The sequence below is a fragment of the Folsomia candida genome, unplaced genomic scaffold (assembly GCF_002217175.1).
Source record: "Folsomia candida strain VU population unplaced genomic scaffold, ASM221717v1 Fcan01_Sc040, whole genome shotgun sequence".
NCBI lineage: Eukaryota > Metazoa > Arthropoda > Collembola > Entomobryomorpha > Isotomidae > Folsomia > Folsomia candida.
The window spans coordinates 631,144-645,002 of record NW_019091232.1 but is presented as its reverse complement, the minus strand read 5'-3'; the positions used below and the strand labels follow the sequence as shown (position 1 = coordinate 645,002).

Sequence of the window (13,859 nt, the reverse complement as noted above, 5' to 3'; positions counted from 1 at the left end):
AAAATGAAGAATATGAATCGATTTGGACCAAATTGGCGTTAATCGATCACAAATATATTTCATTAGTATGAAATTTGCAAATGGAACTACAGGGTGTTAATAAAGTCCGATCCCATTTTTCCTGTAAAAAAGTGAAGGCTAGTATAAAAAAAAACTACCCGTGATACTTACAAAAAATGTTCGACATATTTACCTTAGTATTTGGTCTTGTTACCATTTACTTTAACCATGCCCTCAACTCTTTGTTTAAGGCTCTGTGCTAATTTTTCCAATGTGCCTCTGGAAATCGAATTCCATACATCTTGAACTTTTTTTTACTAGCTCTTCCCTCGTCCGGGGTTGTGGCTCTTTGTATACATTTTCCTTAAGTATGGACCACTGGTTCTTCAGGGGATTCAAATCTGGGCCGTTAGCGGCCCACACCCCCTTGCTCCAGACCGTTGAAACTTGCGTCTTGATGAGACTCAAACTCGCTTTTGCTGTATGGGCTATAGCACCATCCTGCATGAAAACTATTTTTCTTTCATTCGGAAATATTTCCTTGTTCCCCATGCTATCGAAATAGATAGGTAATATTTTTTCCATATAATGCTTTGCATTGACTGATTGGCCTTTTGGTATGATATGTAGAGGGGTCACGCAACGTGCACAAAATCCACCCGCTACCATAACTTTAAGCCCGAATTTTGGGATCGCTCTTGATGGTACATCCGATTTGTTTTCTGTCCTGTAACGAACATTTTGTTGGTTCAATTTTGGATATAGTTCAATAATAGATTCGTCAGTCCAAAGGATGTGACTGCGCAATTCTTCACCAAGTCTTTTTTCACTCAAATGGGCACTTTTCTGAAGGAGTTCTTCAAATTTCAGACGGTCATCGATATATTTTTGTGACATGAGAGGTTTTTTTGGTTAGTTTGTAAGCTGTGTGACCCCACTTCGTAGTTTTCACAAATTTTTGCACGGTCACACAGTTAATTTGCTTCTTCTTCTCTTTATAGCGTTTTGAGTCATTTAACTCCCTTGCTCAATTACGTAATGAACTACCGGTTTTCTTGCAAAGTCTGTTTTTAATCATTCTTTTTGTGGTAGGTGACACCTTTCTGGGTCGCCCTGGTCGCTTTTTGTCGTGGACAAAATTTTTATTCTTCCATTTCCAAACAGTTCTGCGGCTGCAGCCCAATTTTTGCACAATTTCTGTAGGTTTAAGCCCCTGCTGATGCAATGTTTGTATCTCAACTCTAAGATGCTCATGACTTACACGTTTAGTTGTTCCTCCCATGGTAAAAATTTGAAATAAATAACTTCACTGGTTCAAAAGTTCCAGCTGAATTTGTAACAACCACGCTCCAAAAAATGCATGGGATCGGACTTTATTAACACCCTTTATCTCCGAATGCGCAGGTTTAGCGGAGGTATTTGCATAAAACGAGGAGAAAAAACACCCCCAAAGCTGGCAAAATTTTCATTTTCCAAACCTGCTGCGCATTTTTCCCGCTTTTAATGCAAAACCTGCGCATTGGCAGATAATCCCATTTGCAAATTTCATCCTAATTATATTTGTGATCGATGACGCTAGTTTGGTCCAAATCTGTGAGCGTGCTTCGTAATTTATGACCTCGTGAATTAATATCGTCTCGCATAGAAACTGAATAATAAATGATGACATGACAGAAAAAATTATGACGTTTCGAAATTATTTTAAATTTCTGAGAAAATTATTTTCGAAAGACGGCTAAATCTACGCGATCTAGACTCTGACTCGTTATTTCAGAAAACTTGTCTCAAGGAAAAGTCAGATACGTTCCCAGAACTTTTATTTGACCACGCAAAATATCAATATCACAAAGTCTGATTTTTCTGACAATCTCTCACACTTTTACAATTATCAAAAACGGTATCGAGTTATTTCTAGTCTATCATTTTTACATGTAACGCCATAGAAATGTCTGCCAATTATTTTGCAATTAAAATTATCTGTGTACATTTACGTCATAATTTAACACTCCCACCTTTTCATTTACACTGATTAAATGAAAATCGCGACACTATATGTATGTACACAATAATGATGATTTTGTTGATTCTGATGAAACCTCCATAGGGTACAGACGTTGAACAGGTCTCAACAATTCACCATACGACGTCTTCACTCTTGCAGTCCGTGAATATCCATCTCTTCCAGGGATGAGGTCCACCACTTTTGCCATGGGCCAATCTTGACGCTTGACGCCATCTGATCCTACCAAAACAACGTCTCCAATTTTCAAATCCGACGTCTTCTCGGACCCTGGTTGGACTAGAAGGGCCAAATATTCTTTCCTGAATCGAGATCGTAATTCTTCTCGTATTTTTCTTAAAAACTTCAACCGCTTGTTGAGTCCTTCCATGCTGACTTGTTCCATCTCTGGTGAAACACCATTCTTGTTTTCGAGTAAAAACATTGAAGGGGTTAATGCTTTGAGATCCTGTGGGTCTTCGGTCACCACTGTCAAAGGACGATTGTTTAGCACGTTCTCTACTTGTATGATGCAGGTCATCAGTTCTTCATGGTTAACTCGTGCTTGTCCCAACATCCTTTTCAACAGTCCTTTCATCAATCCAATTAACTTCTCCCACCAGCCTCCCCACCAAGCAGCTGTCGGAGGATTGAATTTCCATACAATTCGTTTTTCTCGACTTTTTTCTTCAATTTCATCCCAATTTATGGATGAAAACAGGTTGACGGCGCCCACGAAATTGCGCCCATTATCACTGGACACCACTGCTGGGGTTCCTCTTCGGTCAATAAAACGATGAAATGCCATGAGGAAAGCCTCGGTACTCAAAGATTTCACCAGCTCCAGATGCACGCAACGATATACAGCACAAGTGAAGAGTACGGTCCAAATCTTAGTCCCTCCTTTGAGAAATAGTGGTCCCGCCAAGTCCACCCCAACAACTTCAAACGCCACAGATGTCCGAACTCGGTCTTCTGGTAACGGGGCTTCAGGAGTTTTTACGTGTTGTGCACTAAATCTTCTGCACCTTACACAACCGGTAATCACTTGACGAACAGCTTTCCGCCCTCGAATGATCCAATATTTTTCGCGAAGCCGACCCATGACGTACTGAGTACCTCCATGACCGCTCTCCAAATGAATGTAGCGAATCAGTAGTCGAACTAATGGGTGTTTTTCAGGCAATAATATTGGTGTCTTGAAATTGACCATGTCTGTTCTCATGAGTAATTTAGTTTGAACTCTTGCTATTCCGTCATCAGTATCCCAAACGACACGTAGATTCGCGATTGTTTTCTCGCCACGCTTGAAACTTTCACTTTGTACAAGACTTAACAATTTCTTTTCTGAATGTTCTAATTCAGCTACAGTGAGTGGTCCATTTGAATTACTTCGTTTCCTCGTCTTCTCCACAAATCTCAAGATCCACGCCACGAGGTTGACAATTTTGTTGAATGACGAAAATTTCTTGCAATACCACGGGACATCTGCACACGAAGTCAACAGGTTTACGGTCACGCTCTTCAGCTTCTCGGACATGACCTCTTCTTCATTGGTGGTGAATTTTTCAATTGGCCAAGATTCCTCATCCAGTTTCAACCAGTGTGGACCCTCCCACCATCGCGAATCTCGTAACTGGGCAGGACTGCATCCACGAGAAGGCAGATCGGCTGGGTTGAGTGTCCCCGGGATGTGACGCCACTCTTCTTCCTTGCTCAGGGTCAAGATCTCGCGTACACGATTTCCCACAAACTTTCCCCAGATGTCATCTCTCCTTATCCATGCTAGTGCTGTAAGACTTTCTTCACCACCTTTGTCAATCTTGCTCCGATGGTGCACGCTAGGAGTTCCAACCTCGGAATGGATACTTGTTTAATGGGGGCAACTCTTGACCGTGCTTGAAGAAGATGAAGGTCGACTTCTCCATCATTATCCACTCTTAAAAATACAGCAGCAGCATACGACGACTTGCTGGCATCCACAAACGTATGTATTTGCATAGTTCCTCTTCCGTCTCCAAAAGCGTTTCTTTTTATCCATATTTCTTGAAATGAGGGCACCTCACTAATCCACACAGTAAATTTGGTAATTAGATTTTCATCTAAATTTTCATCCCAAGAAATTTTGTTCCTCCACGCTTCTTGCAGAATAATTTTTGGGACGATTAGCGCGGGACACAGATATCCTAATGGGTCAATAAATTTCTGTGCACACGACAAGACTTCTCTTTTTGTAAATTGTTGTTGTGCACATTCTTCCACTTGATATCCTAAAGTGTCATCTGCCTTGTTCCACTTCATCCCCAATACTGAAGTGATAGAGTTGTCCTGATGACTCCACTCCCACATACGTAAATCCATCTTGGCGTCCTCCATAATTTTTGTAGCAGCAGACTTGAAGTGCTCCAACTCACTCTCAGAAGAAACGGTACTGACACAGTTGTCCACGTACGGGGATTTCCACAATTGTTCAGCCACGTCTTTCTCCACTGTTTTTACGGACTTCAAGTGATGTTCGATCACAGCTCCCAGAAGGTACGGACTGCAGTTTACCCCGAAAACGACACGAAGATGACGAAAGATTTTCAGTTTCTTTTTACTCCAGTCCTCCCACCATAGAAAACGAAGGTAGTTTGTATCTTCCGGTGTCACTTTGATTTGAAGAAATGCTTTTCGGATGTCCGACGTCACTCCAATTTGTCCACGTCGAAACCGTAACAGCATGTCCGGAATCTGCTCCAACAAATTCGGACCTTTTTCTAAACTCTCGTTGAGCGATGGTGTACGTCTCGTCTTGCAACTCGCATCAAATACGGGACGAATTGGTGTTGTAATGCTTTCTGGTTTGATCACTGCACGGTGTGGCAAGTAGTGTGAGAAGACTTCGTCATCATCTTCAATTTCTTCAATAATGCCTTCTTTCCGCCACGACTCAAACACCTCGTCGTACTTGTCGTAGTATCCGGACTGAATAATCTTCTCAGTCGCAGAAACAAGTCTTCTTTCTGCAATATTTTTATTGCACGGTATATTTGGACGTCCATCCATCCACGGAAGAGATACACAGTAACGCCCGTCTTCACGACAAACTGACTGCAAAAAATGCTCCTTCACTTCCTTGTCTCGATCCTCCTTGTTGAGATGTTCAGCGGGGTCAGTAATTCCGATGACATCAAGATCCCACAGCTTCGACTCATCCATTGACGCCAAAAACAGTGAGGTAACCGTCATACCAATGTTATCTTTTGGTACCTTTCCTCCCAATGACCATCCAAATGTAGACTGGAACGCAGTGAGTCCGCTCTTCAACTGTACCACTCTTCCGGTCATCAATTTTCCATAGTAGTCGCTGCCTATCAGGATCTCAATTTCTGGACTGTCGGAAGTGAAATCAGTCAAATGTACGCCTTGATTTGCTAACTCTTTGATCCATGGTCCACTCGGAACGCGTGCGATGAGACCACAGATATCATCGCGATCCAACACCTCCAGTGATTCTCGATGATGACCATTTAAACTTTCTATCTGAATGCGGTATTTATTGTGTTTAATTGGTCCTGTCACCATTCCTCCAAATAAGCAGTTGTTGACCCATTCTTCCCCAATCTTGTTGACTCCTAAGCTCTTCATAGTGTCACGCCGCACAAAACTTTGTTGATTTCCACTGTCGTAAATCAGCCGGACAACTCGTTCCCTTCCAAATGACTCGAACAAGCTCTGTTTGTAGCAGTACATCATTACGACACAGTTGATTTGACATCGCAGCTTGTGGTGGTACTACTTCCGGTCTTGTCCTTGGGATGGATAGTCCAGGACACATCACTGTTGGGTGTTTTTCTTGACAGACTTGACATCTCATTGGATTTCGACACTTATTTGCATTATGTCCAACTTTCAGACAAGAAAAACAGCATTTCATTTCCTGCAACTTTTGTCTCTTGACATCGTAGGACAACGTCTTCGCTCGGAAACAGTCTTGTGTGGGATGGGGCTTTTTGCAAAATGCACATTCTGTCTTTTGTCCAGAAAAGAGTCCTGCAGAAGTTGCATAATTGTCACCACCACCATCTTCTCTTGATCGTATCTTCTTGTCCTTGGTCATGCCAAATCCGGAACGTGCCAACGAAATCCTCTCCTCATTGCGCACTTCCTGTCGTAGGAACTCCATGAGAGATGTGAGTGAAGTGGTTCCAGCATCAGCTCTGCTCGGAATTTCGCTTCTCTGCCATACACGTAGTAATTCTTCGGGTAGACTCGACTCCACAATTGGAAACAGCATGGCAGCACACTTGTCGGTGGTCACTCCAAGCGAATCCAAAGCTCGAAGATGTGACTCCAACTTGTCATACATCTTCATGATGTCGCATTTGTCCTTGCTGCAGACATTAGAGATCACCATCTTCAGTAGTTCCCGTACATACACCTCCACCAGTAGATGATCCCGTCCGAATCTTTCTTTCAACGCTTGCACCGCTTTGTGGTAATTGGCAGCAGTCATTGGATAACTGTCAATCAGCTCCTTAGCTCTGGATCCCACCATCATGCTCTGGGCGAGGTATTGAAACTTGTCCGAAGTCTCCAAATCCTCATCAAGGTGGATCTTCTCAAATTGTGACCACCAAGACAACCACTCGATGAGATCACCTCCAAATTTTTTCAGCTCCAACTTCGGCAGTCGATACGTCTTCTTATCCCTGGTGGATGTAGACTCCAGACTCCGAACATTGGCTGAAGAAGGGCTGGCTGACCGGTCTTTCTTCGATAGAAATCTACGTAATGCGTACCTCATAGTCACCAGCTTCTTATTGTATTCCTCACATGATAATGTCTCTTCATTTAATTCTTCTTCTGTCGCATTTGAATCCAATAATGCATCCATAGTCACATTGTCAAAATGCGTCATCTTTTCAGCATAACCTTCCAGACGGTTAAGTTGGACCTCAAGGACCTCTTCATCAGGGTCTTCCTTGGCCAACTCCTCCTTCATTTCATTCACTAACGTCGTGAATACGCGTCGCAATGGTCCTCTTGCTCTTCTGGGGCGATCCATGGCTCCTATACTTGACAAGTCTTCAACCGCACGGAAAAGATCACGTCGAGGTCACCAAATTTCGAAAGACGGCTAAATCTACGCGATCTAGACTCTGACTCGTTATTTCAGAAAACTTGTCTCAAGGAAAAGTCAGATACGTTCCCAGAACTTTTATTTGACCACGCAAAATATCAATATCACAAAGTCTGATTTTTCTGACAATCTCTCACACTTTTACAATTATCAAAAACGGTATCGAGTTATTTCTAGTCTATCATTTTTACATGTAACGCCATAGAAATGTCTGCCAATTATTTTGCAATTAAAATTATCTGTGTACATTTACGTCATAATTTAACAATTATATATGTAGAAAAAATCTTAGCTGTTTAGTTTTTAACGAAACTTATCACAAATTTTTGCACTAAAATGGCGAACGGAGCTGGCGCTGGGGGCGATGGTTCAGATGGACCCTGGAGGAATCTGCCCTTGGAGGTGACTCGGGCAAAAAATGCCGGAAAAAAAATTATTCTTCAGTTTTTCGGGGGCAAAAAAATAAGCGCAAGAAACTGGTTTCTTGCAGCTGTTTTGACCTGCAAGAAATACACGGCGACAGAAATAACGTCCCGGCGCGCGGTGGCTAGATGGCGCACATTTCTTGGCCCTCGCATTTCTCGGGTTTCTGGTTTCCCAGTGCAAGAAACGTAGTATTTGCGAGAAATTAGGGAAAAAAGTGCTAAATATTTTTACCAGACAGAAATGGATGGTGCAAAATCCCGCGGCTAGGAATAATTCATTTGGCACGTGCAAACCTGCTCAAAAATTCAATTTTTATTCAAAAGTCAGTCATCTCGATTTTGACGGGTCATTTTCATTCAAATTCATTTCATTTCACTTCACTTCATCTGACTTCATTTCTTACTTCGCCTCATATATTACAGGGTTCGGAAAAACCCAGGGTTTTAATCAAAAAGTAACGACCCAGGGGTTTTAATGGGTTTTTTGGGTTTTAATGGGTTTTATGGGTTTTATTGGGTTTTATTAGGTTTTACATAAGCAATACATTGAACAACAATTTTCACTACTATTGCAATCCAATTTCAGTTAATATGCAAATCCTCCTTGTCCATGTTAGAATTTGTATCCGTTTCGAAATGGTCCTATTTAACTGATCATAATCTAATACTTTATGTGACCATAATTAATTACATATATTACCTTTTTCTCGAATGCTTCCTCTCATCATAATGAAATCCAAGTTGTTTAAACTTTTTAAAATTTAATATTTCAATGCGATCTTAACGTGTATTATCAATTCTGGAAAAAATCGAGTACTTATGGAACAATGAAACTTATGGAACAACAAAAGTACGTATGTATTACATGAATCTGTATTACACCTGGTGTAATACAGATTCATGATGTATTATGATCAGGAATATAATAAGTGATTTTTACAGACACACTTCTTTTGCTCATAATAAAGTACTTCGTTGTCCATAAGTACTCGATTTTTTCAGAGGTGATAATTAAGATCGCCTTGAAACATTTTAAAAAACTTTATAAATTAAAAAAATACTATAGTATTTTGTTTAATTTATTCGCTGAGATGAGAGGAAGTATTCGGGAAAAAAGTATTAATTATGACAGCAAAATGTAAATTAAATGTAATTAAATTATATATGCTCAGTTAAACATACCTCGTTCCGAAATTATTTTTTATTTATTTTTTGTCACTTGAAACCTGTAATGGCACTCGCTGATTTATTCCTGGTTTTCAAAACTTACAGTATTAATAAAATAGACTGCTAGCTGCCATAAAACAACTTCGTCTAACGTATGACAGCTGTTTTCAGCTTTTAGAATATAGTTTTAAGCTGAAACACAGTTAAAACCCATTAAAACCCGAATAAAACCCATTAAAACCCAAATAAAACCCATTTAACATGGTAAAACTCAATGGGTTTTATTCGTTAACAACCCATTAAAACCCATTAAAACCCAAAAAACCCAACCCAATAAAACCCTGGGTCGGAATACCCTGTATATTAAGCATAGGGTGAAGAATGAAATCAGTGAGAAATCTTTCATTCACAGTCATTCATCTGAAATGACGGAATCATTCAGTCATTTTCATTCAAATGACAGGAGTTTCATTTTCATTCACCATCATATTCAATCAAATGAATGAAAGTGAACAGGTATGATTGCAGTAGCTGGTTACTTGCACCCGATTAATTGCTTAATTTATGTATCTATATATTTTTTAGGCTCGATTTGCCCACGTAGTTGACCCCACTCGGCGAGCTTTCAGCTATTTGATCACCATCTCGATTGATCGAAAAACCTTTAAGGGATTGCCACCATGAAATCGCTCAGCTTTTCAGGAAATGCTTATCAAATTGTAATAAATGTGATGTAACAGCCAATTAATTCGTACCAGATTTGATGAAAGATTAATAAAATTGAAGATTGAATATTGAAAATTTTGTGCACAATTTGTCAAACTGTTTTTTGTTCGCTTAAAAACGTGGTTCAAAAATCATGCAGTTTATGATTAAATGCCTTCATGTTTTAGTTTGATGAACCATAATTTTTTTCCAGAGTACAACTTTCGCAAGCCTGAATTTGCACACTATTTTAATTAAATATTTGCATACGTAATGGAGTGATACGATTGCGGAAAAGTGCACGAAAATCCACACCACTAATCTTGGTAGCACCCCAGCCAACTTCCCGAGACGGTGACCTTGGGGGGTCAAGAATCTAGCTGCTGTTACGGTCAGGGAAATTTATGCGAAGTCACTTCATCATTGGCATACCTGTTCACCTTCATTCATTTGACTGATTATGATAGTGAATGAAAATGAATTCCCTGTCATTTGAATGAAAATGAATGAAGGGTTCCGTCATTTCAGATTAATGACTGTGAATGAAAAGATTTTTCACTCCTTTAATTTTTCACCCTATGCTTAACACATGGGGCGCAGTCAGAAATCGGTGGGATGATTGCCTTTTTGAACGAAAAGTAAATTTTTGAACAGGTATGTGTAGGATATGGGAGAGAGTGGTTTATATAAGATGGGGACGTCGAACAACCGTGGGGCCATTGCCCCTCTGTCCCCACATACAACTCCGCGGCCAATGTCCCGAAGAGGAAAATGTAGAACATGAATAATTCGAGAAAAAGTAGATTTTCATAATTCTGTCATGTCCATTCAGCCAGTGTCATTATCTGACTAATTAAAGATCATTACTCATTTGTCAAAGAATTTTTCGAATCTTGATAACCTCGTGAATATCGTCTCGTTCGTTTGTATGTATAGAAACTGAATAATAAATGAAGACGAAATAAAACATGACAATTCTAGAGCATTTGAAATTTCTGAAAAAAACTACACTCCAAAAAATTGGGTCCTTCTCTTTTTGTCCAAAACTTGTTATAAATTTTTGGAAAAAAATGCCCAACGGTGGTGGTGGCGATGGTTCTGGAGACTCTCCGCCCTGGGAGAAACTTCCCACCGAGGTGAGTGAGTAGACTCGGGTAAAAACTGTTCTTAAAAAAATAGTGCTATTCAATGTTTCCGGTGAAAGTGACCCCTTGCAAGAAATAACTGAACGAAAGTGGTTTCTTGCAGCTATATATTTTGACCTGTAAGAAATTCAAGGTGCAAGAAACCACGCCCCGGCGCTATATTTGAATACTTCATGCGGCGTGTGGCTAGATGGCGCACATTTCTTGCAGTTTCTTGCTTTACAGTGCAAGAAATGGGTGTAGCAAACCCGAAAATAACGAGACACTGGTTTCTTGCAGCAATTTTGACCTGTGAGAAATTCAAGGGGTAAGAAACTACGCCCCGCTGCGCATACTTCAGACCGCGCTTGGCTAGATGGCGCTTGCACTTTCTCCCAGTTTCTTGCATTTATTGCAGTCTTACTTTGCAGTACAGGAAATGTAGCAAACCCGCAAGAAACTAAATACTGATCCATTCAATCATTTCAGCTGGTTGTAAAAATCCTGGGATATCTGCCACGTGCCGACCTCCTCTCGTCCCGCTTGGTTTCGAAGGCCTTTGTCCCACACGTGATTTGTGTCCGTGTCTGGATTTCCCATTTCTCGAAAAGTCTCGCGGTCGGACTCTGGTTGCTGGGAAAGAGTGTCCACGAGTTTGAGCAAGACCACACATTCAAGAATCTTGACGTAGTTCCGGACTGGATCCTGGAGAAAATCGCAGTATTGAGTGTCGGTGGGTGGTAAAAATTTCGATTTTGGTTTTTCATAAAAATCAACGTTTCCTGGCTTGCTGCCACATTTCTTGAAATGTAATTGAAACTTTAAACTCAAGAAATGTAATAGTATACTTATGAAAGTGCGAGAAATATGCATCTAACCACGCGTCCGATCAATTCATACCTGTTCAAAATGTGGTTTTCATTCAGAAGTTATCCAGTCATCCCGATTTCTGACCGAAGATTTTCATTCATATTCAGTCATTTTCGTTCAAATTCATGTAATTTCATTTCACTTCATTGGACTTCATTTCTCACTTCGCTGCAAGTATTAAACATAGGGTGAAAAATGAAATGAGTGAGAAATCCTTTCATTCACAGTCATTCATCTGAAATGACGGAATCATTTTCACTCAAATAGCACAAAATTAATTCATTCACCATCATAATCAATCGTATGAATGAAAGTGAACAGGTATGGGTCAATTACAGTTGTTTACCTGCACGGAACCACTTTCTTTTCTCCCGCTATTTCTAGCAAGCGGTACCCGAAACCATACCTGTTTACATTCATTCTTTTACTCATTATGATTGCGAATGATAGTGAATGAAAATGAAATTCCTGCCATTTGAATGAATGACTGTGAATGAAAGATTTCTCACTTATTGCATTTCTTACCCTATGCTTAATGCATGGGGCAAAGTAAGAAATGAAATAAAATGACTGAATGTGAATGAAAATCTTCCCTCAAAAATCTAACTTTTGAATGAAAACTAAATTTTTGAACAGGTATGCCAGAAACAGTGATAAAAAATTAAAATTTTGCAGACTGCGGTCATCCCGACTTCGTCAGGGATGAAACTTTCTACAAAAACCTCGCCACGCTGCAGGCCAAGGCGCACAATTTGCTCGGAATTTTCGGAACGTCCCTACATTTTGACAACTTCGCCTGGATTATAGATATGATTTCGAGGAATAAAGGGTTGTATAAAATTGAGCTCGAGCAGGAATATCTCACCGACGAGGAAGTGGAGGATGGCAAGATGCATAAAAACCTGCGATACGTAGACTGTAATTGGATGACGGGTAATTCGCAGGGTTTCGGGTGAAAGCATGCCTGTTCACTTTCATTCATTTGTGAGATTATGATGGTGAATGAAAATGAAATTCCTGTCATTGGAATGAAAATGACTGGAGGATTCCGTCATTTCAGATGAATGACTGTGAATGAAGGGATTTTTCTCTCATTTCATTTTCACCCTATGCTTAATACATGGGGTGAAGTAAGGAATGAAGTCGGATGAGGTTAAGTGAAGTGAAATGAATTTGAACGAAAATGAGTGAATGTGACTGAAAATTTTCAGTCAGAAATCGAGATTACTGAACTTTGAATGAAAAGTGAATTTTTGAACAGATACGTTACCTGCAAGAAACCAATTTCTCCCCCTTATTTCTTGCACAGTGGGTACTGATTATGATAGAGAATGATAGTGAATGAAAATGAATTTCCTGTCATTTGACTGAAAATAAGTGAAGGATTCCGTCATTACAGATGAATGACTGTGAATGAAAGGATTTTTCACTCATTTCATTTTCACCCTATGCTTCATACATGGGGCGAAGTAAGAAATGAAGTCGGATGAAGTGAAATGAAATGAATTTGAACGAAAATGAGTGAATGTGACTGAAAATTTTCAGTCAGAAATCGGGATACTGACTTTTGAATGAATACTAAGTTTTTGAACAGGTATGGGTGAAAGTAATGAATTTTTACAGGTTGTCAGAACTTGAGAGACGTCGCGATTCTGTTTTACGAGAACAAAAACCTAGCCAAACTTCCCCCCAGTTTGACTGACCTCACGCTCATGGAGAGTCCAGTCACGTTGGAGAATGTCGTTTGGATCTCGGAGAATCAGCGAGAACTTCGCGTCAGTTTTTTTAACTAAAAAAATCAATAACTCATCTCCAAAATCGTCAAAATCAGCACATTTTTAATTATTTCTCGCCTCTGGGAATTTAGTTTAAAATTCTGAACGACAAAGTTGTAGAGCAAGTCGTTCCCAATTTTTTAGAAATTTACACTCCAATTTTTGACAGTTTTTGAAGGAGGAGATCTCAAGTTTAAGAAGCCTTCAGAAAAATTGGAACTCGCCGAAACTGGCTCAAAAAACTCAGCGCCATTCCATCAATCAACTCACTGAGGACAAATTTCTCGTCCAGAATTTTAAAATAAATTCCCAGAGGCGGAGAAATGCTTAAAAATGTGCTGATTTTGATCATTGAGTCTTATGTTATTTTTGGAATTTCAAATTTTTTTAAAATCCCAATCTTTCAGAATTGTATAATTGCCGTGAGGGAAGAAGTCGCCGATGAGAGTTTGCTCCGTCACATGGCGCTCATTGGGAAGCCGGGGAACGCGTACGAGCTTGTCGGCCTGAGCGCACCGACCGCTGAGAGCGACCCACCCGCGACCAATGCACTTCCGACTCAAAAACCGACACCAAGGGTTGAGCGAAGTTTGCGACAAAACGCCAGGATTTCAAGAGGTAATTTATAATACGGGGTAGTATTTCGGTTCTTACTGGTTTGCAACATTT

At 40.1% G+C, this 13,859-nt stretch overlaps 1 protein-coding gene across 1 annotated transcript; it reads right to left on the bottom strand.

The window, feature by feature from the left end:
* Window positions 1-1,956: 1,956 nt before the first annotated feature.
* On the bottom strand, window positions 1,957-7,049 carry LOC110861310. Its single transcript, XM_022110415.1, has 4 exons — window positions 5,781-7,049; window positions 3,894-5,716; window positions 2,097-3,840; window positions 1,957-1,977 (listed from the first exon to the last, which is right to left on the bottom strand). The coding sequence occupies exons 1-4, from the start codon at window positions 7,047-7,049 to the stop codon at window positions 1,957-1,959; spliced, it is 4,857 nt and encodes a 1,618-aa protein (XP_021966107.1).
* Window positions 7,050-13,859: the final 6,810 nt, after the last annotated feature.

Coding starts and splice junctions, on each gene's coding strand:
- LOC110861310 (XM_022110415.1), bottom strand. CDS start 7,049: ATGGATCGCCCCAGAAGAGCAAGAGGACCATTGCGACGCGTATTCACG. Junction 5,717..5,780: donor TCCCAAGGACAAGACCGGAA/GTAGTACCACCA, acceptor TGCTACAAACAG/AGCTTGTTCGAGTCATTTGG. Junction 1,978..2,096: donor AACGTCTGTACCCTATGGAG/GTTTCATCAGAA, acceptor AAATGTACACAG/ATAATTTTAATTGCAAAATA.